Source organism: Chionomys nivalis, chromosome 12 (assembly GCF_950005125.1).
Source record: "Chionomys nivalis chromosome 12, mChiNiv1.1, whole genome shotgun sequence".
Taxonomy (NCBI): Eukaryota; Metazoa; Chordata; class Mammalia; order Rodentia; family Cricetidae; genus Chionomys; species Chionomys nivalis.
Genome location: NC_080097.1, coordinates 65,240,344 through 65,263,013, shown reverse-complemented (window position 1 = coordinate 65,263,013; position 22,670 = coordinate 65,240,344). Strand labels below are relative to the sequence as shown.

General features: G+C 48.0%; 1 protein-coding gene across 3 annotated transcripts in view; it reads left to right on the top strand.

Annotated features, from left to right (window-relative positions):
• Samd4a (sterile alpha motif domain containing 4A) overlaps window positions 1-22,670 on the top strand; it is a 224,541-nt gene that overhangs the window by 187,503 nt on the left and 14,368 nt on the right. For all 3 annotated transcript variants that reach the window (XM_057786802.1, XM_057786800.1, XM_057786801.1), the window contains 5 exons: window positions 1,034-1,143; window positions 3,400-3,486; window positions 10,719-11,040; window positions 13,819-13,904; window positions 19,474-19,592. In XM_057786802.1, the coding sequence (XP_057642785.1) occupies window positions 1,034-1,143; window positions 3,400-3,486; window positions 10,719-11,040; window positions 13,819-13,904; window positions 19,474-19,592 (724 nt within the window). The remainder of the gene's footprint in view (window positions 1-1,033; window positions 1,144-3,399; window positions 3,487-10,718; window positions 11,041-13,818; window positions 13,905-19,473; window positions 19,593-22,670) is intronic.

Here is a 22,670-nt window from a genome sequence, read left to right as displayed (position 1 = left end):
GAATAGGGGTAGGGAAAGACAATTCCGGAAACATTTTTGAAGATCATCTCAGCTCAAAAATTCTGACTAGAGAGTCTTTGGGCAAATGATTTATTTCAGTTGTAATTAGCAAAACAATGACTCGGCAGCTTTTCCCTCCAGAAATTTTCTTAACTCTAAAACACTGAACTTTAGATTTGCTTCAGTTGTGCCTTGAATTGTCCATCATCCTATGGTCCAGGTAGCATTTGGATTCTTGGTGTTGTGATATCTCTTGGGCTGCTATGAAAAGAAGTCAAAGACACATTCAAATGCATCCCAAAGCTTGGAAAAGTGTCTAGCAACTCTCCCCCAACAATGGCAATGCAGTAGTTAAGCACGCCCTTTATCCCACAGGGGGCTAAGGAGGCAGAGGAAACATCAGGCAGGGCATTTATGGGGTGCAACTGTAACATATATTTCCTGCTTCTAGAAGAGGCTGACATAGCGTATGGAGATTTGTGTTGAGCCTCCAAAAAAGGAAGCCAAGAAAAAGAGAAAGTGTCTTGGAGGTATATATAGACTGTTGTGTCTATTTTCTGTGTTCTAAGTTAGTTCCTCCCAAGACAACACTAAAACAGCCCAGCTAAGACAGTGGCCCTTTGCATTTTATTTTTTATTATGGTAAATTCCTTTGATAACTTTAAAGGTACTCTGGAAGAGTCTACATAAAAACCTGTATATATAAAAACAGGCATTTCTAACTTGGCGCTTAAACATTTCAGGGCAAACAGGAATTCCACACACACACACACACACACACACGTGTGGAATTCCTGTTTGCCCTGAAATGTTTAAGCGCCAAGTTAGAAATGCCTGTTCTGAGGTAGAATAAAAGGACCCAGTGGGGTTGTCAGGTCAGCCCAAAGCTTTCTGAGGCATCATTTGCTGCCCAAATGAAGTAATAACTTTTTTTTCTTTTTTCTTTCCTCTGACCATCACCCTCTCCCCCTTTTGTCACCTCTTCTCGTTCCTTTCATTTCTCTCCCCATCTCTTGCACATCTTGCACCACAGATGTTCCAGCTTGGTTGAAAAGCCTCCGCCTGCACAAATACGCTGCTCTGTTCTCGCAGATGACTTATGAGGAGATGATGGCCCTCACTGAGTGTCAACTGGAGGCTCAGGTATGTCCATGCTCAAGGGAACCCTTCTCTGAGACAAGGTCTTGAGGTTCCACCCCAAACAGAACTTGTTTAGACCCATAACTTACCTAGCCACTCAGTAGCTTGCCTGGATCTAGGACCTGCCTGGTGCTAACTGGACCCCATGATAAGTAAGCCTAAGTTCTTGCCTTGACAGCTCAGTGGAAGACAAAGATCAGTAGGCACTCACGGGCCAGTGGAAGGGAGAGCATGTTAGGAAAAGACAGATCCAAATATACCGGGAAAGTTCTGGGTGCTAAGAAAGAACCTGCGGCACTGCCTAGAAGTGACATTGCCTCGATGTTCCAAAGAGCGTTGCTCCATAGCTCTTTTCGCCCCTCTACCGAGCCAGGACTTGTTTGGGTCGGGACAGATTCCTTGTCTGTTTATCCAATCTGCTTACATATCCACTAACTTCTAACTGGGCCAGTCGGAAGAGCAGCACACACTCATGACAGTCGGGACAGCAATACACACTCCACGACAGTCAGGAGAACAGCACACACTCCATGATGACAGTCGGGAGAGCACCACACACTCCACGACAGTCGGGAGAGCCACACACACTCCATGACAGTCCAGAGACAACACTCCATGACACTTTTCCAAAATTTATCCTGCTGGTCTTAGTTGAGATTGGAGTGAACTGTTTAAAATACTTCCTTCTAATCAGCTCAAATAGTAGGGAACAATGACTGGGAATGAGATATCCAGGTCTCAGAATTCACTCCCTTCTGAAGTCCTAAAAGGGCAGAATTCCCCAGTGTGAATACCAAAGACCAGGCAACAGTGCTCCTGAAACTAGGAATGTTTCTGCCATGCCAGGCTCTAGCCAACAGAGCTAATAGATGCTTTTGTATCCCTGTTGAAAATGCTGTTTGTGTGTCTCAAACTGACCCCAGCTTCCTTTGAGCAATGATTTGAAGAAAACAGTGCTCTAAATGAATTGATATTTCTCCTGCAGGAAAGAGAGATCGTAGCATGTGGGCATGGCCTGTCCAGTTGCATGCCTCCCTGCCGACATCGGCTTTCCTCTTATTCAGTACCCTCCGTTCCCCCTCTACAGGCCCGGCAAAATACCAGTATTGAGAGCCAGACAAAGCCTGAAGTCACTGAACATTCTCAGAGAGTCAAAAGCACCAATGTCAACTTCCTAACTTTTCTCCCACCACTTCTTGGATCTCAGCTGCTGTCTGAGATCCCAGGGGTTGATGGGAACTATTTCAAAGAGCAATTTGTGTTTAGGTCAAAGCTGAGAGAGAATCTAAGTCATCAGTTGTTCAAATAGAAAGAGAGAGAGAGAGAGAGAGAGAGAGAGAGAGAGGAGAGAGAGAGGAGAGAGAGAGAAGAAAGAAAGAATAGACATAGAGGGCAGTGCTAGAGCCTGACACAAACTTTTCAAAATAATTGAATTCATTTTGTTCTGAAAATTACAGCTAAACAGAAATACATCCCCAGTGTTTCCAGACGAGATGCCATTGTCACTCTTACCTCCTCCCTGGTTAAGAGGGATTTTGGAATAGTGGCACCTGAACAGAGATTCCCCAGAAATTTGCCTTAGGGACCTGGTTAGAAAAAGGATCCTTTACTGGGAAATGTGCATCGACTATCACAAGGCTCTGATGAAATCCTCTCGCTTACTGCTGCAGCCAGTTTAAAATAACATCCACAACTCTGCACAGTTACCTGGAGTGGAATGAACTCCACTTTTCATAGCGGAAAGGAAAAGGAAGGTTGCAGGTTTACAGTAATTACAGCACTGGGCTTCACGGCTTCTGCGGATGCACAGCTGCAGGAAGGCCTTGAACACGCAAAGACCAAAGAGGGGTCTCAGGGAAACCAAGAGGGACTGAAGTAGCACCACCTGAGGACAGGTGTCTCTGAACTAATATATATATTTATAAAATTTATATTGTAATAATATATAATACACACATATAATTTATATAATAATATATATAATTTAAGATGGTGAAAAAAATCTCATGTTGCATGGGATAATCAGCTGTTCTACACCTCTCGCTGTCTTGAAGGTCATGGTCAAGCTTATAGCCAGACGGAGTCAGGAGAGGAGTCAGGAGAGGTTTAGGACAGTGATATCAACAAGAAGAAACGCATATTGACCAGTCTGTGAACATGTAGGAACAAAAAAGACAAAGTAATACATAGCCTCTGAGAGTCTCTAAGCTGATTCTTGAAAATGAGATATTCTAATATATTTTTTGCATTTAATTGCAGAATGTTACCAAAGGCGCAAGACACAAAATTGTAATCAGTATTCAGAAGCTCAAAGAAAGACAAAATCTCCTGAAGTCTTTGGAAAGGGTAAGTGAGCAATTAGCCCAGGGGACATTTCCACCTGCTTCCTGGGAAGAGAGTAAAGAGACCCAGCTGAGGGTGTAATTTATTAGGTCTTAGAGTCCGTGTAACTTCCTGGTTATTCATGCTCCCTTAGATTCGGATGCTGTGTGAACTAATCCCTCTGGGTCCAAGCTGCTAGTGACCTACCATGCTTGCCTTGGGCGAAGTGAAACTAATGGGTCCGTCACCCCTGCCTTGTGGGCCACCATAGAGCATGGTGAAATACCCTACACACAGCAAGGGCTGGCACGGACAGAGCAGAACAGCAAATGCCAATGTGCCTGTTCCAGCTGTCTACCCTGAGCATCTGGTTTAGAGAAAGTCACCCAGGGGTGGCAAGCATTAGCAGGTAGACTTTAGGATCCAGTGGGGAGAGGGTCGAAAGTATTGGCACAGCTAGAGTTGGCTTCAGACTTCAACTTAACAACAGGTGACATCTCCACGACTCAGCCAGGAACCACCACAAAACAGAGCAACACCAACAGCAATCTGCAACCGTGAACCCCAACACCACGCTGGGGTGATGAGTGACTCACGGGCTCCAAGTTCCTTTCTGTGCTTATTTTCCTCAGAAATATGCCTGTGGACTAGCAGAAGTTCCTTGTTTGTGATGTTGCCTGTTGGTTCTGGAGTTGAGCGGTTTTCAGATGCCTGGCATCCCACTAGCTGCCAGCACAAGTGTAGACTGTGAGTCTCTTAGCAAACCCAGGAAGCCTTTGGAAAGGGTCAAGGCAGGGCTCCAGCAAGTTCCTAAAGCAAGTGTTTTAATGGAGCGAGAATTTTTTTTAAAAAGCTATTCACAAAGATGTGTGTGTGCTTGGTGTTATATATACCATATTAAGTTGCATTTAGTATGTACCAAGAGACATATCATTTATATTTGAAGAACAGACATACAAAAATGCATCAGAAAATTTCTTTTTAAAATCCCTTCATGGGCAGATAGGTAGGAACTACTCACATGCACATCCCTGGTTAAAGCATGCTCTTAAACAAAGGGAATTAGACATGACATGCAAGCTCTCCACCTAAACCTGAGGTTTGGGTGTTGTTCTTAATGTTATGCTAACTTCTCTGCCAAGCAGCTTGTCTAACGGAGTGACTATGGCTATTTTTAATCTAAGAAACTGTTCTCTTTTGGAGAACATTCAAAAAGCCAATTTACTCATTGTCCATTGGAAACTACACAAAGTGTTTTGAATGAAGATTAAATTGTAAGCCTGTTCCCTCTCATTTCTGGAACATCCTTTAGGAATGCATTAATAGCTTCTGTGAATGCAGAAGCAGGGCTCTCTCTTGCCTTCACCCTTGAGCTGACATCCATGTATCTCGTGTGTGTGTGTGTGTGTGTGTGCGCGCACGCGCGCGTGTACATGTGTCAAAGGGGTCATGTTTCTTTGACTTGGGATCAGTTAAGTCAGTGATGTTCTGTGTCCTAGAGTTATATCTAGAATTACATTGACTATACAAAAATGCTTCCTCCATGATCTCCTGAAGTAGAAAAGATAAAAAGATGCCAAATGTACCATGACTGCAACTGAGCAAGAGGAAAGCAAGTTCATTCTCTTTGCCTTCCTGGAGGCCGGAAAGCCATGCCTGTCAGATGACCTCAGTAAGCTAACCCAGGGTGTGCTGGGAGCCTGAGTGCTGGGCCGCCCCTCCAGGGGCACACATCCTTGAGGGCTGAGTCCTGACTCGCTCCTTTGGTGCCCACGAAACTTTCCTGCTGTTTAAGGCAGGGAACTCTTAGTCACCTGTCACTGCTGGTGGCTCAGGGACACAGCTTAGGCATTCTCACAACCCTGGCTGATGACACTGTTGGAAATGTCACCACCGCTGCCTGCCTCTGGCATTCTTACCTCACACAGAACCCACATTTCTAAGGAGATAGCTGGGACCCCACCCGTAGCTAGTTCATAATCAGTAGAAGCTGCTGGCTGCATGTTCCAAGCCCTTCCATTCAGTTACCAAACGCTTGCTAAGCAGATGTTTGGACACACTTTGTTCATCCTTGCAGGGTAACTGTGAGTGGTACGTGTTTCCTGCCCCTGGGCATCTTGGAATGTGCACCACGAGAGAAAGATACGGTAGCCGCTGAGCTCACAACCCAGGGTGATTTGTGTCATCATTGAGGGCAGAGCGAGAACTTCCCTAAATACCTTGGTAGATGCCAGATGCTGTTGAGGTCTTGTGGACCTCTGCAGCACAGATAAAGAGGTGGAAATGAAGAACTCACGTGAAGGGACCCCAGAAATTGTTAAAAGGTTTGGGTCAGATGGTTTTGGTTTGGTTTGGTTTGGGGGTTTTAGTTTTTCGAGACAGGGTTTCTCTGTAGCTTTGGATCCTGTTCTAGAACTAGCTCTTGTAGACCAGGTTGGCCTCGAACTCACAGAGATCCACCTGCCTCTGCCTCCATGGTGCTGGGATTAAAGGCATACGCCACCACCTCCGCCCCGCTTGGTTTGGGTTAGATGAAGTGGCATTTGGAGACAGAATCATAGGACTTACTGGGGGCCTGAGGAGAAAGGGGGTTGAGCTTGCTGCAGCACCTGTGAGACACCAAAGTGGAAATGGCAGGTTGGTAGCCAGAAAGCAAATTTGAGTCCTAGGCATGGCAGACCTTGGCCTTTTGAGGTTACATCTGTGACCCTGCTTTTGGCAACTACTGCAGAGTAGCAGCAGCTCAACTCAATAGCATTGTGTGATAAATATCTCCAGGTAACAATGCCTTTTACTAGCAAGGCACCTTTGGTGGATACAGCCAAGGGAGGTCTTGTGCACAACATTGCATCTGGCACCACAGTCTCCTCACAAGGCATTCAGGACAGAGGTCTCTTTTGAGAAAAAGGAACTTAGAGGTGTGCATCTGCCATAGCGAGTGGATTCATGGTGAGCATTGCAAAATCACCTCCCCTTCATCTCTTGGTATCTCATGTATTTGCTTGTCTTGTCCAGTAATGCAAAACACACATGAGGGTGGGGGAGAGGGGAGACAGACAACGAGAGGGAGGGAGGGAGGGAGGGAGGGAGGGAGAGAGAGAGAGAGAGAGAGAGAGAGAGAGAGAGAGAGAGAGGAGAGGGGAGAGAGAGGAGAGGGGAGAGAGGAGAGAGAGGAGAGAGAGGAGACAGAGGAGAGAGATTGTGAACTCGAAAACCAGCAAGCCCATTTGTAGTGGTATTTCATTTGTATGTTAATAAATAAAGCTTGCCTGAGGATCAGAAAAGTAAAGCAGTCACACTGGCCATCTTACAGACCAGGCAACAATGACACAATGACCTTTAATCCCAGGAGCCACACTGGCTTGCCATAGAAGTGTGGTAGTGGTGCACATCCTTAATCCCACAACTAGAGAGGATTATAAAACAGGAGACAGCTCTTGGTTTCATTCTGAGGTTTCCTGGAGGCAGGATCACCATTTCTGATGGACGTAGAGGTAAGGGCCAGTGGTTGGTTGTTTTGCTTTTCTGGTCTTCAGGTTGAACCCCAATTTCTGTATCTGAGCTTTCATTAATCACACATCACCCATTCTGTCCCCGAGCTCCTGTCCGCATGCTATCTTGCCGTCGAAGTCTTGGGAATGTTGAGTCTCTCGGGGTAGGGATGAGGACTTGCCTTTATATTCCCACGTAGCACAGTGCCTCGCTGCTGGTGAGCTCAGCTGCTGACTGGTGGATGGAGGAAGAGAGCACACAGATTTAGGTAGAAACAGGAACCTTACGTGTTATGAAACCTTCAAATTATCACCACCTGGAGGGAAGGATGGGGCCAGGGACATTCCAGGAGCACTCTGGAAGCACTGTGGCTACCCCCAAGCTCTCTTTCAGATGGTTTATACATGGTTTTTCCCATGCTCGGGAAAGGCGCCAAACCAGCACCCTTCCAAGGCCTTGAGAGCCAGCGCTAGGCTGATGTTACTATAGTTTCCCTCCCATTTGTCCCCTGAAATATCTCCTCGGAAGAGCCACCCGATGAGCCTGACTTCCTATCACCTGCCTTCAGATAAGTCCTTGCTGGGCAGCTTTAAGGCAGGGTCATTGGACAGCTTCATTTTGCCTTTGTATTTATAATGTAGAATTACATTTGAGGCATGAAGGATCAATAGAGACTTGTCAATGTGGAAAATTAATTCCCACAGCTAAAGAAGAACACTAGATCGGGTTCCCTTCAGACTGCCTCCTGGCTTGCTGCTCACTGTGGACACTCAGCTGAGATCAGGAATGTAACCTGATGGTTACTGTTTATTGAGACAGGGTCTGTCACTGTCTACAACTCATGGAATAGGCTAGGCTACCTGGCCAGTGGGCCATAAGGACCCACCTGTCTCTGTCGCCTCAGGTCTGAGATCACAAGCACACACTACCACACCTGTCTTCTGTCCCTGTCACCTCAGGTCTGGGATCACAAGCACACACTACTACACCTGGCTTCTGTCCCTGTCACCTCAGGTCTGGGATCACGAGCACACACTACCACACCTGACTTTTTTTTTTTAATAAAAAAGCCATTTTACTGTATTTATCCACTGAGCCATCTCTCCAGCTGATTCTCTGTAATTCCCGATAGCCCCTCAAAGCTGTCCTTTGTGTCTGTCCCCATACTTTTTTTTTTAACATTCCAATCCCAGTTCTCCCTCCCACCTCTTCTCCCTCTCCCCCAACTTTCCCCCACCTCCACCCCATACCCCATGCACTCAAAAGTGAGGGTAAGACCTCCCCTGGGGAAGTCACCTCGGTCTGTCCCATGACCTTATCAAGGGGGGACCAAGCCTCTCCCCCCACCCCACCCCGCCTTGCCTAGGCTGAGCAAGATATCTCTCCATAGAGAACGGGCTCCACAAAGTCAATTCACACATTAGATCCTGGTCCCACGCCAGTGGCCCGATATACTTCCCAGGTCACACCACTGACAGCTGTATTTAGGGGGCCTAGTTCGGTTCTACGCAGATTCCCCAGTTAGTCCAGAGTCAGTGATCTCCCACCAGATCAGGTCAGCTGTTTCTATGGTTTCCACATCATGGTCTTGACCCCTTTGTTCATATAATTGCTCCTCCCTCACTTGGATTGTGCTCCAGGAGCTTGGCCCAGTGGTTAGTTGTGGATCTCTGCATCTGCTTCCATCTGCTTCCGAAAGAGGGTTCTAGATTCTCTGAGGTTGTGGGACTGTAGACTGGTCATTGTTTTATGTCTGGTATCCACTTTTGAGTAAGTACATATTGTATTTGTCCTTCTGGGTCTGGGTTACCTCACTCAGGATGGTTTTTTCTAATTCATTTGCCTACAAGTTTAAAGATGTCATTGCTTTTTACTGCTGAGTAGTGCTCCATTGTGTAAATTACCACATTTTCTTCATCAACCGCTGTGGAAATCAGTATGGTGATTTAGCAGAAAATTAGTAATCAACTTTATTTATTTTTTTATGTAAGTTCTGGGGGTTGCACACACGTCTTTAGGTTAAAAAACCAGCACTTTACCAACTGAGCCATCTTCTTAGTTTCTCGTGGTTTCGTTTCTTGCTGTGGTTGTTTTCCCGCCCCTACAGAAGATGAACATCAGAGCTAAAGTTAAGGTGTATTTGTATCGGTTTCGCTCTTAGTGTAATCAAAATCTCCCACGTAGGCCATGAAGTCCAGAACCATGTGACACAGTCAGAAAGAGCTCTGTGGCAACTGACAGTGTCTCAGACACATTTGCTAACCTGGTGACTGGCCACTGGGGCATCATGGCAAGATCACATGTGACCCCTGGCTTGCCCCACCTGCTTCCCCTTTACAGAGTCACATTTCCGAAATCTAAGGGTTGAGGAGCAGAGATAGGTAGTCTTTCTCTTCAGTTTAGACTATACGTGGCTCTGAGCAGGGTTAGGATATTTCTAGTAGCTGATTAGAATTTCACTTCCTTCATAAGTAAAACTTGTGGCAACCAGGCCAAATGACAATTCTCGCCTCACTTCTACACACACAGCCCACCCAAAGAGCAGCCGTCCCCCAGTGAAAGACTTTGGCTTGCCAGTGTCTGCTGTCTTTCAGAGCTGAGGAGCACCCCATGCCTGTGTCCATCAACTTTCCCTTGTCCAGTCCACCGACTGGAGAGGCTGGGGTCAGAAGTGTTCTTGTTCCTCAAGTCTGCGTTCACTAACACCATCAAGCCATTTTCTTGGATGAGAGAATTTTTCTTTGTTTTTTTTTTTTTTTTTTTTTTTTTTTGGTTTTTCGAGACAGGGTTTCTCTGTGGTTTTGGAGCCTGTCCTGGAACTAGCTCTTGTAGACCAGGCTGGTCTCGAACTCACAGAGATCCGCCTGCCTCTGCCTCCCAAGTGCTGGGATTAAAGGTGTGCACCACCACCACCCGGGCTTTGGGCTTTTGTGTGTCAAGCTTTTTAAATCACATTCTTGTTCATCTGGGCTCTCAGGACAGTAAGTGCTTCGTTGTGGTCAGAGCCCTGGTAGGCAGTGTCCTTCCTAGGTCCCAGAGAGAACCAATCAAACTGATAAGCGCTGGGAGCCACGTGGTGACGAGGGACCATCCTACCCTTCACACCAGGATGACCCCACCCAGTACCTGGACTTGTCCAAATCCCATCATCCCTACCAGAACCCACTTTCATTTCTTCTTCTAATAAGTAATGCCCAGAGTACAGAAATGTTTGCATAAAGTAACTAATGTTTGTGGTGTATGAATGGGTATGTTCTCAAGCTGTGTGCATCTGTGTGTGTGTGTGTTTGTATGTGTGTGTGTGTGCACGCACATGTGCGCACGCATGTGCGCACGCACACTGGGACAAAGGTTGATAGTTGACATCAGGTGTCTTCCTCACTTTATTTTATTCATTTTTTTTCTTTTGGTTTTTCAAGACAAAGTTTCTCTGTAGCTTTGGAGCCTATCCTAATATTAGCCCTTGTAGACCAGGCTGGCCTCGAACTCACAGAGATCTGCCTACCTCTGCCTCCTGAGTGCTGGGATTAAAGGTGTGTGTCACCACCGCCCGGCTTCTATTTTATTCATTTTTTAAAAATGGGATCTTTTACTGAGCCCGGAGCTAACTGGTTCTGCTAGGTCAGACATTTAGGGAGCCTGTCTCTCACCAACACTGGGATTACAGATGTGCACTTAGACACACGCATATCACATACATGTTCTGTGGGAGCAGAGAGTAGAGATGAGGGCCTGAACTTACTTCCGTCCCCTCTCTAACCCAGGACATCATCGAAGGGGGCAGCCTGCGCATCCCCCTCCAGGAGCTGCATCAGATGATTCTGACACCCATCAAGGCCTACCGCTCTCCCAGTACCACTCCGGAGGCGCGCCGCCACGAGCCTTCGCTGATGGGCCCGGAGAACCCCAGCACCGATGGCAAAGATGGTGCCACAGGGGCCAACAGTGTCACCACCGCCAGTGCTTCAGCCGGCGCCAGCGGGGGGCTGCAACCACCCCAGCTCAGCAGCTGCGATGGGGAGCTGGCTGTCGCCCCTCTGCCGGAGGGGGACCTCCCCGGGCAGTTCACAAGAGTCATGGGAAAAGGTACTGTTCTCTCTAGGGAGCCCTAGCCAAAACCAAGAGTCCTGGAGGATGGGACAGGGTTGGGGGGAGCTAAAAGAGTTTTCTGTCTCCGTAAGCAGTATTAACCCCCCTAGAGAAAACAGGGGGTTTTTCTATGGGCGGTCTCAGCTCCAGCCTGTGGACCTCTCTAGACATGCTAAGCCCTTACAGTACGGCACCTACTGGGCCTTGAACCTTCAGGGAAGAAGGTGGGACAGACACAGAAAAAGATGCTTCAGGATACAAAACCCTCACTGACCCCTTCCCCAAAGCAGCAGTGGCTAGGAATTGGTGAAGCCCCAGAGCTTGGGTCCAGAGCCCAGGGGCACAACCTACCGAGTCCCCAGGCCTGGGGCTTCCCAGTCACCTAGTAATTCAGTCAGAGAGTGGTCATTCCTCGGACAACTCTTAGTACAAAGCTGTTTTATTCTGCCTCCTGGGTTTACATCCTCCCTTCCCCTTTCATCCACCTCACAGGATGCTCTGGCGGCCTTGGACTGTTGGCTTGGGGTTACTTGATAATTCCTGTGTACCAGAGACCAGTATATCCGTGGTTCTCCTAGGTGACTTAGGTGAACCCCAAATGCCACATTTCACAGAAAAAGGAATCCAAGATGAGTGAGTTAGGGATTTGAAACCCTCAGCTTCTCCACCTTCCAGCCCCATGGTTATCATGAGACCGAGCATGGCTGAATTCCATACGATGCTCCCCTTTGCGGCATTGGTAGCGCCCAAACTCAAAGGCTCACTTGGCAGCTGCTCTCACCACCTCCATTCCACACTTCAGCAGCCTCTGTGGCTGAGCTCCCAGAAGTCTGTGTTCTCTTGCTACCCGGTGAGGCACATGGGCTCCCTGTGTCTGGAGCAGGGCCCTGCTGGCCTGAAGGAGACACTAAGAATCCATCTGAGTGGATGCAGGATTGTGGTCTCGCTCCTCAGTCTAGCCATACTCAACTGCATGTCTGTATGTGTCAGCTTTGGCTGAAACACTCCTTCCCGCCCTCCGGTTCCTTCACCTTGGCTCTCCTTCCCCATCCTCTAAGGGCCACAGCCGAGCCTTCCTGTGCCTGAGGCAGTCTACCGGGGCCTCTGGGCTGCACGAGGTACCCTTCCCCCACCCTCACAGCCCCTTGGTCTCCTCATCTTAGCTCAGTTGACACTTACACGGAAGCCATCTGTTTGCCTGACTGTTAACCCCATTAACCTAGTGCCATCGGGCCACTTTTAATAGCCACAGGCTACACGGGGCCTGCCTGATGATAGGCACCTGGTAAGCGCCGGGGTGCAGAAGAGGAAGGCTGGCACTGATTCACACAGCCTGGAGCTGGACCTGTGCACGGTAGCTGTGGCCAGACTGTGGCCTCCTCGGGGCAGGACAGAGCTAAGTGGGCCCTGTGGGTCACACCACCCTTCCTGCCTACGCTACTCTCTGCTTTCCCTGCGGTTAGGCCTTTCCGGCCACAGCTTTGGAAGGGGGCTTCTGAGATCCTTCACAAGACATTCTTGTTATTGAGAAGACGTGTGGTGGACGCCAGCACTTTCCTTTAAATAAAGAGGGAGCCTCCCCCCCCTTTTCACCCACAGAAGTGGATCCCTGGGCCTTGTAGATAAACGGACCCCGCCTATGGTACAACTCTTCTAGGGAGACCTAAATCCTTTGAACTCTGGGTCTGAGCTGGTGGCCAGAGCAGGTCTTTTCAGCCTTCCCGTCCCTCAGCTCTGCTGGGGCCTGGGAAAGACCTGCACAGCAAATCTACCTGAAGGAGCTCCATCCTCCTATCCCTGTACACAGGGGATCACTGTGGGGCTCAGCCCTAGGAGATGGTACCCCTCACACGACCTCCTCACACGACCTCAGCTGACATTGTAACTATTGTGTGAGAAGCCGCAACCCAACTGACGCTCGGCATGCACCATATATTAAACAGCCAATCTGTGATATCTCAAGCGGTGGCTCCTGTTGAATGTGGGGTTGTCCTTGCAGAGCCTTTAGAATCTGTGTGTGTGTCTATTCTTTTTTTAAAAGATTTATTTATTATGTATACAATGTTCTGTCTGCATATACGCCTGTAGGCCAGAAGAAGGCGCCAGATCTTATTACAGATGGTTGTGAGCCACCATGTGGTTGCTGGGAACTGAACTCAGGACCTTTGGAAGAGCAGTCAGAGCTGCCCCGTCTTTGCCGGCACAGGCTTGAGTGTGTAGGTGAAGGCGTATGTGGACGAATGTGTGTGTTGCGTGAGGAAATAACCCTGCAAATGACTGAGTGGCAGGTTTATTCTGCTGCATGCACGCCTGCAGGCTTCACAGCCACAATGTGGCACCAGCCTCCTTCCACACACGAATGCCACTGCCTTCCCACCTGGAGAGGGCCGTGGGGCTCATTCATAAAATGGGATTGCTCTCCCACTGTGGCAGAGGGCTCAGAAGGCTTTTGAAGTTCCATCACTCAGAACCACCTACAAAAAGCAGAGCCTGAGACCTCTGTTTCTTCTCTCAGAGTGCCTGACTTCAGGCCTGTGTCTGAGGGCTTAATATAGAATGGTATGACAGGAACAAACCCAAGGGGTTCCTGGGGTGAGGGCTCCCGTGGCAACTGAGTGTTTGACTTCAATGGAATGATGAGCCTCCTGTGTTTTCTGTGAGCCTTATGTAATATCACGGGCATGCGTTCCTCAGAAGGCCTTGGTCCTGAAAGAGGCAGGGCCCCGAAGCTGGAACAGTATGAATTGTTCTGATTCATCTTTTCTTAATCCACAGTGTGCACACAGCTCCTGGTCTCCAGACCCGATGAGGAAAATATAAGTTCCTATCTACAGCTCTTAGACAAGTGTCTCGTTCATGAGGTGAGTAGCAACTCACTGAAACTTGTTTCACTCCTTGCTTAGAGAGGTTTGTCAGTGTTTCCATGATGCGATCATTTTGGTCTGCAGCAACTTGGTTCTTGACAAGTATGTGGCCATTAATAACAGCTTCAACCAGAACTCAGCTGTGGCCACCTCTGACTAAAACAATACATGTGTGTTCTCGCAGCATCGGAATTCACCAGACAGAGAACACCGATGTCTGGGGATGCCTGGGAAGAACCTCAAACTCCAGAAGAATAATAAGTGATCGTGCCCGGGGTGACTAACTCCCAGCACTGCTACCCAGCTTCACCGCATAGAGCCTCTTCCCACTGTGTGATCGCACATTATGTCTTTTAATGAGGGAAACTGGGGGAGACAGGAAGAGAGAGAAAGCACACAAAAGAAAGTGACCAGGGAAGATACTGATGACCGCTGGGACCATCTGGATCTGTGGTTGTTATAGGAGCTGTATTTGCCATCTGACCTTTGGAAGGAGATGGAGGCAGGTAGGGTACAGACTCTGCCTTCATGTAAAAGCCTGAGCAAATCCTGGCTGTGAGCAGGACAGTAGCAATTCCTCAGTAATACACAGGGAAAGGCAGCTGGGACTAAGCCCAAGCCATCACTGGCTCTGCATGTACCCTGCCTCCAAGAGTGATAGATGCAAAACCTAGATTAGGGGAAATACCACGCCAGATAACTAGGGTCGTGAAGTCTTTTGTTGGAGTTTGATGTGATGATGAGATGGCTTGTAGATGGTCAGAACCCCAAGAGTTCAATGGGCCTCAGGATAATAGATGCCCAGCCTAGAGGTCTGGCTTCATGCTGCCTTCACACTCAATCTCTGAGTGGCACAAGTGTCTCTTGCCATTTTTGAAGCCTTCCTTCTTATGGTCTGATGCTTCAGAACCATCGTATTGACTTCACGTTCACCCCAGCCATCACCTCTGCTCTCCCAGGTGCTCATCTTAATAGAACCTTTTCTAGGCAGCATGAACTCCTGTAGCCCCTTGCCTCAGCCAGAGCCCTCTGCCACCATGAGCACAGTAATCAGCTGTCTAGGTTGTACACTCAGGCACGGCAGTCTCTGAAAGAGTTAGTCCAAAGTCCTAGACTTTTAGCTTAACAAAAACAACGATTTCTCTAATAACTCCAGAGCAACCAAGGCCTGACTGACAATGACTGAAGCTCATATGGAAGGCCTTCCTTCAGGAAAAGACAAAACAATACCCTGTGGGCCCCAACTAACCCTTTGCTTCTTGCAATCCTGATGTTACACTTGTTTTTGTCTTGGGAAAAAAAAGACAGAAAAAAGAGAAGGCAAGAATTCTGTACACTTTTAGGAAGCAGCGAGGCACAGCCACTGGCCTAAGAGGCTTATGACATGAGGGCGCTAGGGAAAATAAGTGGAAAATAGGTGTACAAGTTACTTTTCTCTTCCTGTGATCAAACTTCTGAAGAAAAACACTTCCAGACTTCATTTCTCATGTGGGAAAAGTATGTGAGGTAAGAGCAGCTTCTGTTGGTGGAGGTGAGGAGCCTGAGATGCCCCCGTTTCTATCTCAGTACTACACCAGGAAGCAGAGACAAGTTAGGTGAAAACTGGCATGGGTCTATGACCCATGAAGCCTGTCCCCCAGCTCTCACTTGAACCAAGGAAATCACACTTCATAAAGGTTCTACAACTTTCCAAAGCAGCATCACAGCTGGCACCAAAAGTTCCATCAAACACATGAGCCTATTGGTGACATTAGACATTATAATGTCATTATATCATTCATTATACATGATGATAAGACCTCTGGTGAGGTTCTCTTCCATGCCTCAGAACTCAAAGTGGTGAACTGGAACCCAGGGCACCTCCTATCAAGCAGCGGAAAGGACTGTCTCGAAGCTGAGACTAGAAGTCCAGCCCTAACATGGTGGTAAACCAGAAGTCCAGCCCTAGCAATGTGGTAGACCAGAAGTCCAGTCCCAGCACTGTGGTAGACCAGAAGTCTAGTCCTAGCAATGTGGTAGACCAGAAGTCCAGCTCTATCACTGTAATAGACCAGAAGTCCAGTCCTAGCACTGTGGTAGACCAGAAGTCCAACCCTATCTCTGTGATAGACCAGAAGTCCAGTCCCAGCACTGTGATAGACCAGAAATCTGGCCCTAGCACTGTGGTAGACCAGAAGTCCAGTCCTATCACTGTGATAGACCAGAAGTCCAGTCCCAGCACTGTGGTAGACCAGAAGTCCAGCCCTAGCACTGTGCTAGAGGCTTCTAAATCAGGAGAGATGGCTCAGTGCTTAAGAGCAGTGCATCTGAGCTGGGTTCCCAATACTCACATTAGCCAGTTCACAGTTACCTGTAATTCCAATTCCAGAGAACCTCACACCCTCTCCTGGCCTCCATGGGCACCCACACTAATGTGTACGTGCTAACATGCAGATCCCCCAACACACACACACACACACACACATAATTAAAAATAAAAAAATCTTTAAGAAAAAAGACACAACTTCTACTGACACCAATGGGTGTTCAGGTGGATCCCACGCTCTGCCTGGAGGAGGACATTTGTGGGTGGACTGGGTAAGTGGGTCAGGAGAAGAGCTAGGCTTGTATTTCTTCCCTGTGTCCACTCTCAGCACTGAGGCCTCTAAAGTTGAGGAGAAAAGGTGCTTTGCACCTCAGCCCATGTTACTCAGACCCATGAGACCAAATAATGAGTCTAGCTGCCTCCATGGAACTGCGCACACACCTCCGGATTGGTCTAACCTGGCCCTGCAGTGCCACCCTGGCCCTTCTCCCGACCCTTGTGCCCTCCCTGCCTTGTGGTTTTTTTCTTTTTTGTCTTTTTCTCTTTTTCCTTTCTGGCAGTGCCCACGTGCTTAATGTAAAGGCAAGAACAGGGAAGTTCTGCCTTTTCCCTCTGGTGCCAATTCGCTTTGATTCCTGAGTCCTCAGACTATGCTTCCCGAGTAGGCAGACTACTCTTCCCTTCTTCACTGTGGTAAAGTGCTGTTGCAGCCATGGGCTGTTTTCCCTGTTGAGACTTTTTACCCAGTGGTAAAGTACAGGATTCAGAGTGGCCATCTCTTTCCAGACAGTTGGCCTGGGCCTGCTATAGGCAGAGGACTTGAGCTGGTAGTGTCCAGGAAGTCCGCAGGCTGGGAATCTTCCTTCCCTGCCTGATTCTTGGGTATTAAGCTGCCAGGAGAGGCGGTTGGGATGAGTCAGCGGCCTTTAACAGGTTCCTTAAAAAGGGGTGCTACCTTATAGAGCCAGCATTCCATCTTCAGAGGCCCCTGGAAGCAGGTGACTACCTTCAGCTCACTTGCTGTATGCCTCCCAGCTGGGAAGAATTGCTCACTTGGTACCCATCAAAGGATGTGATAATGTCCTGGGGATGAGGATGTCCACACCGTATCTACTTAGATGCTATGTGCCACCATGAGAGATGCCATCAACATAATGTGGTCCTTGGGAAAGCATCTAGCCTCTTACTCCTTTGTGACTTGGACACTCAGTTGTTCTTCAAGCTCCAGTGCAACTGGGTTTTGTGGTTCTAAGACAATGAAACCATTTGATTAGGGCTATCAGGGCTATTGAAGTCATCACTGAGGAACTTACATGCCACTCTGCAGGGTATATCTGTGTGACCAAAGCCCCCTGGTTAGGGCGTTAGGAAGAAGCATGCGTGGAACTGTTTGCTTAAGCACATCTTTAGTATCCACTCCCAATGAATTTGATCCTCACAGAGCTCTTTTGTGTGAGAGTGTCACCCATCCAGAAAGCATTAAGTCTTTGGTGAGCGGGCTTATATGAATGTATTCACGTATTTGAGCCCTACCCATCTGCCTTCCTAAGACTCACTGGGGTGAACCTCCCTCCCCAAATCTTCTTGGCCAGCAAAGCTGTATTTTGTGTTCTCTGCATTTAGCTGGATAAGCTAACAAAATCAGAGAGCCCATTTCCTGCCTTTGTTAATGAAGCAGCAGTCTCAGCCTTGAGTCCAGTTATAAGTATCTGTGCATCAATGGGCAGTCAATGATAATCACCAACAAATGAGGAGGACTATGAGGAGAGCCACACGCTCACCTTCACCAGAGGCTCTGCCGCACAACCACAGGGGCCTTACTACCATGCAGGGAGCCACACGCTCACCTTCCACCAGAGCCTCTGCCACAAAACCACGGGAACTTATTGTGGCCTTGATTTGGGCAAACCCCCTTGAAAATCCTCAGCGGCATGTGGCTGAGGTCACCCAGGAAGAAGGGCTCTGTCTGCTGAGGACAGCGTTTCCACCGCTGAGTGGAATCCTTTCGCTTCTATGCTCAGCGGTCCCTGGGGTTTACAATCCCTGAAAGATTAAGCATTCTCAGGAGAAAATTAAGTCATCATTCTTTTTTTCAATCTTCAAGAAACCTTTATAGAAAGCAAGCACATAGTCTGTTACTCTAAGTGATACTTTATGACAACTTATAGGATTCCATGGCTTATTGACAAACCCTTGGGAGTGTTCTCTGTCACTCCTAGTGCTAACCAGTCCAACCAAATAGTTTCCCCACGCTCTGCACCCCAAGTCTCGGATCTGGAACTTAGCAGGGGACTCATCTATGACATGGGATCCTTCCGGGACACTGTGAGTCCACAGTGCTCTACCTACACAGTTGCCAGGGTACTTTCTAGAAACTGTTTTCTGGAAACCTTCTAGATTATTCATTCAGTCATGCTTTGGGGTATCAGAGAGGACCCTGTCATCTACAAACAACAGTTGCCTTGGGCGATTTTAATGTACTTGAATTTGGGAGTTCCTGCATTAGAGACTTGAGGCGCTGGGCTATGGTGAGTGCCAAGACCATCACGGGGAACGTGATATAGATTTGTGCTGTTTGCTATAAACAATATAGATGTGTGTTGTGGTGACGATGAGCTAGACTTGTATTATGGACAATGGGCAAAATGTCTCCCTACCCTCCAAATTTTACTAAACGACTCGAGAAGCCATCAGGCCTACTGTCTTCCCTCGGCTCTAGGCGAAGTTCAGGTGTACTGAGGTTCTTCACAGTGTACAGAGCTGTTTAATTAGAACTCTCAGGAGAAAAGCCCTCCCCACAGAATGTGGCCATCCTCTAAAGGCCTGAAGACCCCTCCAGAGTGACCATACACCATCAAGTCAATTGATTTTTGGAGTGGCTTAGAATTTCCATTGATTATGAAAATGCAGGGAGTCTGCAACGCTAGAATACCTAATCAATTTTGCAGCTCATCCTTGGTTAGCAAATAGGGTCCAGGAAGGAGTCATTGGACGGGAAGACAGGCAGGGGTCTTCCAGATATGCAGCCAGAAAACACGGTGGTCAAGAGCTTAATGCCTGAGCCAGGTGCTCCCAATGCCAACGAGCTGGAGTCTTCAGCACAGATGGCTCCAATTTAAGCTGACTGCTGTTTGGACCAGGCTGGAAACAGGGGGGGGAGAGGCTACTGCGGCGACGCTGGCGTCGTCCTTTATTAATTGTATGTTTCCCCTCTAGGGTCAGGCTGCATCAACCATTTAAAAGTCCTGTTTGTTTTTGCAGGCATTTACAGAGACACAGAAAAAAAGATTGTTGTCATGGAAACAGCAGGTGCAGAAGCTCTTTCGGTCTTTCCCTCGGAAAACCCTTCTAGACATATCAGGATATCGACAGCAAAGAAAGTACGTTGGGATTTTGTTCTTTGTAAGGCATGGTGGTTCCCTGGCGCCTCACTGTCTGCCTCGGGTCCAGGCGGGAACATGGCAGGTCCTTGCTCCTCATTCATGAGGATACCCAAATCACAACCACATCGCCTAAGCAGGCTGTGGTGGCAGAGAGGCTGTTAGGAGGGACATTCCCAGAGGAAGAGCCGAGTTTGGGCATCCGTAACTCAATTTCCATGGTCAGAATACTGATATTTGTTTAGAAGCATGGGAGCAATGAATGTAGCAAAGCATGGGAGGTCGAACCACAAAGTGGGGCTCTGAAAAGACCTGCGTGGAATCTTCTGTCCGTGAGTGGAAGTGCAATGCTTGTCTCCCTCCTAGCTGCAGACGAGCTAATTATAGTTGGTGGCCGGGTGAAGAGCCTGGCGCTCGTCTATTTTGGTCTGAGCTGCAGTCTAATAGCGGGCAGCACCATTCTTGATGTTTCATAGTAGCTCAGCCTCCGGGATGCAGTTTAAAAATAAGCCTGGTCACACTTCAGAGCATGTTACCTTAGTATGACTGTAAAGTGAGAAACCAGGAGCATGGGAGATGTGACGCGAAGGGGAGGTTTGCCATAGAAGCGAAGGATGAAGGAGGGGTGACTTACACACGAGCAGTGATGGCGAGGATTTGGAAGTAAGAGTGACCACGCCACTATACTAGAGAGAATCACCATTTTGTGTGGATTTCCAAACATAAAAATACAAACATTCATTTCTTCACTTGCACCTAACAGGTTCTGAATTCATTTCTCAGTATGCATACAGAAGTTAAGTTGTTAAATTTAGGGGGTTCTCAATTGCACAAGTATGCCTGGTCACTTAAAGAAAATAGGGCCAACTGGAGTGTGTGAAATGTGTTCAGGACGGATTTACCTAAAAATTAAGGTGAATCACATTCCACCATGCAATACTGTTATTTACTAAGCAAACATTTCTTTAGTACGTGCCCAGTGGTGTGGTGGTGTCTGAGCACAAAAACACATATGAATTCATTCTGTTCTCACAACAACCCTATGAAGTAGAACCGCTGTTATTAACCTCCGTTTACAGATGAATTGACAGGCAGAGGCACCCAGGATTGGATCAAGTTAGCCAGTGCTGGGCCCCAGAGGAGCGCTTCCAGCCACTGCAGAGCCAGGCGGCCGTCCTGGTCTCAGACTTATGCACAGAAAGGATGTGCCTGCAAATTAATACTACTGCCAGCTCACCAGCCGCCGGCCCTTGGGGGTTGCCAGATTACTCCTGCTCCAAGGCTGCTCAATGGCCCGGATGCTCGGCCAGGCCTGCTCTGCCACTGCCTTGTGCTGCTGCCAAGCCGTCTGCTTCTACCAGCAGTGCTCCATTTCCCGGATGGGGAGGCTCCAGGCCCTGTGGAGCCCCAGTTCTAGAGGAAGTCATTCTGAAGGAGGAGCTGAAGAGACAGCTCACAGGCGCTTTGCTCTTCTCACCGCTAACTCAGTGCGGTGTCGTGCTGTGCGGTGCTGCTGTTTGCCCCGTGTATCCTTGATCCACATCGGAGCGCGGCACTGACAGAGGAACATGGACAGAGCTCAGCTTCTCCATATTGCCACCAGCACCCCTGGTCAGGGTCAGCCTGAGGCCTGCCAGGTCGGAGTTCTCAGGGGCCTCTTTTATCGACTAGATAAAACTGAATTCATTCACCAATTACGGATGTTCAGAAGGATGGTGCCAAATCCGTGAAGCTCAGCCTGCTCTCCATATTACCTCTGGGATATTTTTACACTGTTAATTTGTTTTGAAAAACTGTTTCTCCCATACAAAAGCAACTGCAGGCAAGCCCCTGCTTAAATTATCTCACAAATCCCAAATTAATTGCTTCTTATTAATGTTATTTTTATCAAAGACTTTTCATGTATCCCAAGGAAAGGAAATCAGTTAGGCTCAGAACAGCAGAGAAGGCAAGGCCTAGACGCTCAGAGCAGAGGCACAAGAGTGAAGATTGTAGTTTGTTCTTTGTTCTTTCTCAGAAAACAAAATTATTGCCTTAAGTGGAGTGGTCATAAGTGACCTGAGAGTTCACTCCAGCTGTTGGCAGCAGCAACTCTCAGCAAACCTGGCTCTGTAAAAATAACCTTTCGAGGACACGCCCCACTGTGGGGTAACACTCTTTCCCTCCCCCAAACTGCTGATTCCAACTCTTAGGAGTCTCCAGGTTCCCCATTTCTCCAGCAGCTGCCCCTGACAGCCTGTAGCGCTGATGGTGTCTTGAACCAGGTCTGTCCCTAGGTAGTCCCGGCACTTGGGCGGCTGAGGCAGAAAGTCAAGAGTTTGAGGCCAGCTTGTGAGCCTGTCTCAAAAAAGATTTTTTTTTTAAATAAAAGCTACAATATTGCTTTCATGGAAGAGCAAATCATTTTAGTAACACTCATCTACTACTGTTTTGCATATGAAATAACTTCAAAAATCCAGCCAAAAAGGGAAGTGAGAAAAATCTAGTCACACTAAATAAGGGGTATGGGGAAATCTTAGCAGAATACTGATCATCTCTCCACCAGGTGGCCCGGATTCTGACTTCAGAAGCCAAAGGACCTTAGAGTTCTTAGAGCTTTGAACCAAAATCCCCCCTCGCTTGCACTTTTTCCAGTTTCTTCACTGTCTCCCCTCCAAAGGGGGGGGTCTCTGTGTGAAATCCTTTAGCTCTCCTCCCCCTAATTTTCAATTTAAAAAACTTACACTTTTGAGGGGGATGAGGGAAGAGACGATGAGATAAAGACCAAGGACCCAAGAGTGACTTCTCTTCTGAATGGAATCTAAAACACTCTTCTTGTCCTCAAAAGCCTGGAAGAAGACGGACTGCCTCGACTTCTTTCCTGCTCCTTCTCTGCCTAGGAAATTTAGGAAGTCTGAGAGCTTTTGCACTGCTGTCTCAAATACTATCACCCCCACATTCACGCGCAACCATCTCGGGTTTAGGAAGTGAGTATTGTGAAGGCCCCGCCCCCCTGGATTGCCTCTGGCTCAACAAACATCTGCAGTCTCCTCACAAGCTTGGCGAAAACTCCCCAGTTTAGCAACCGAGCAACTCTGC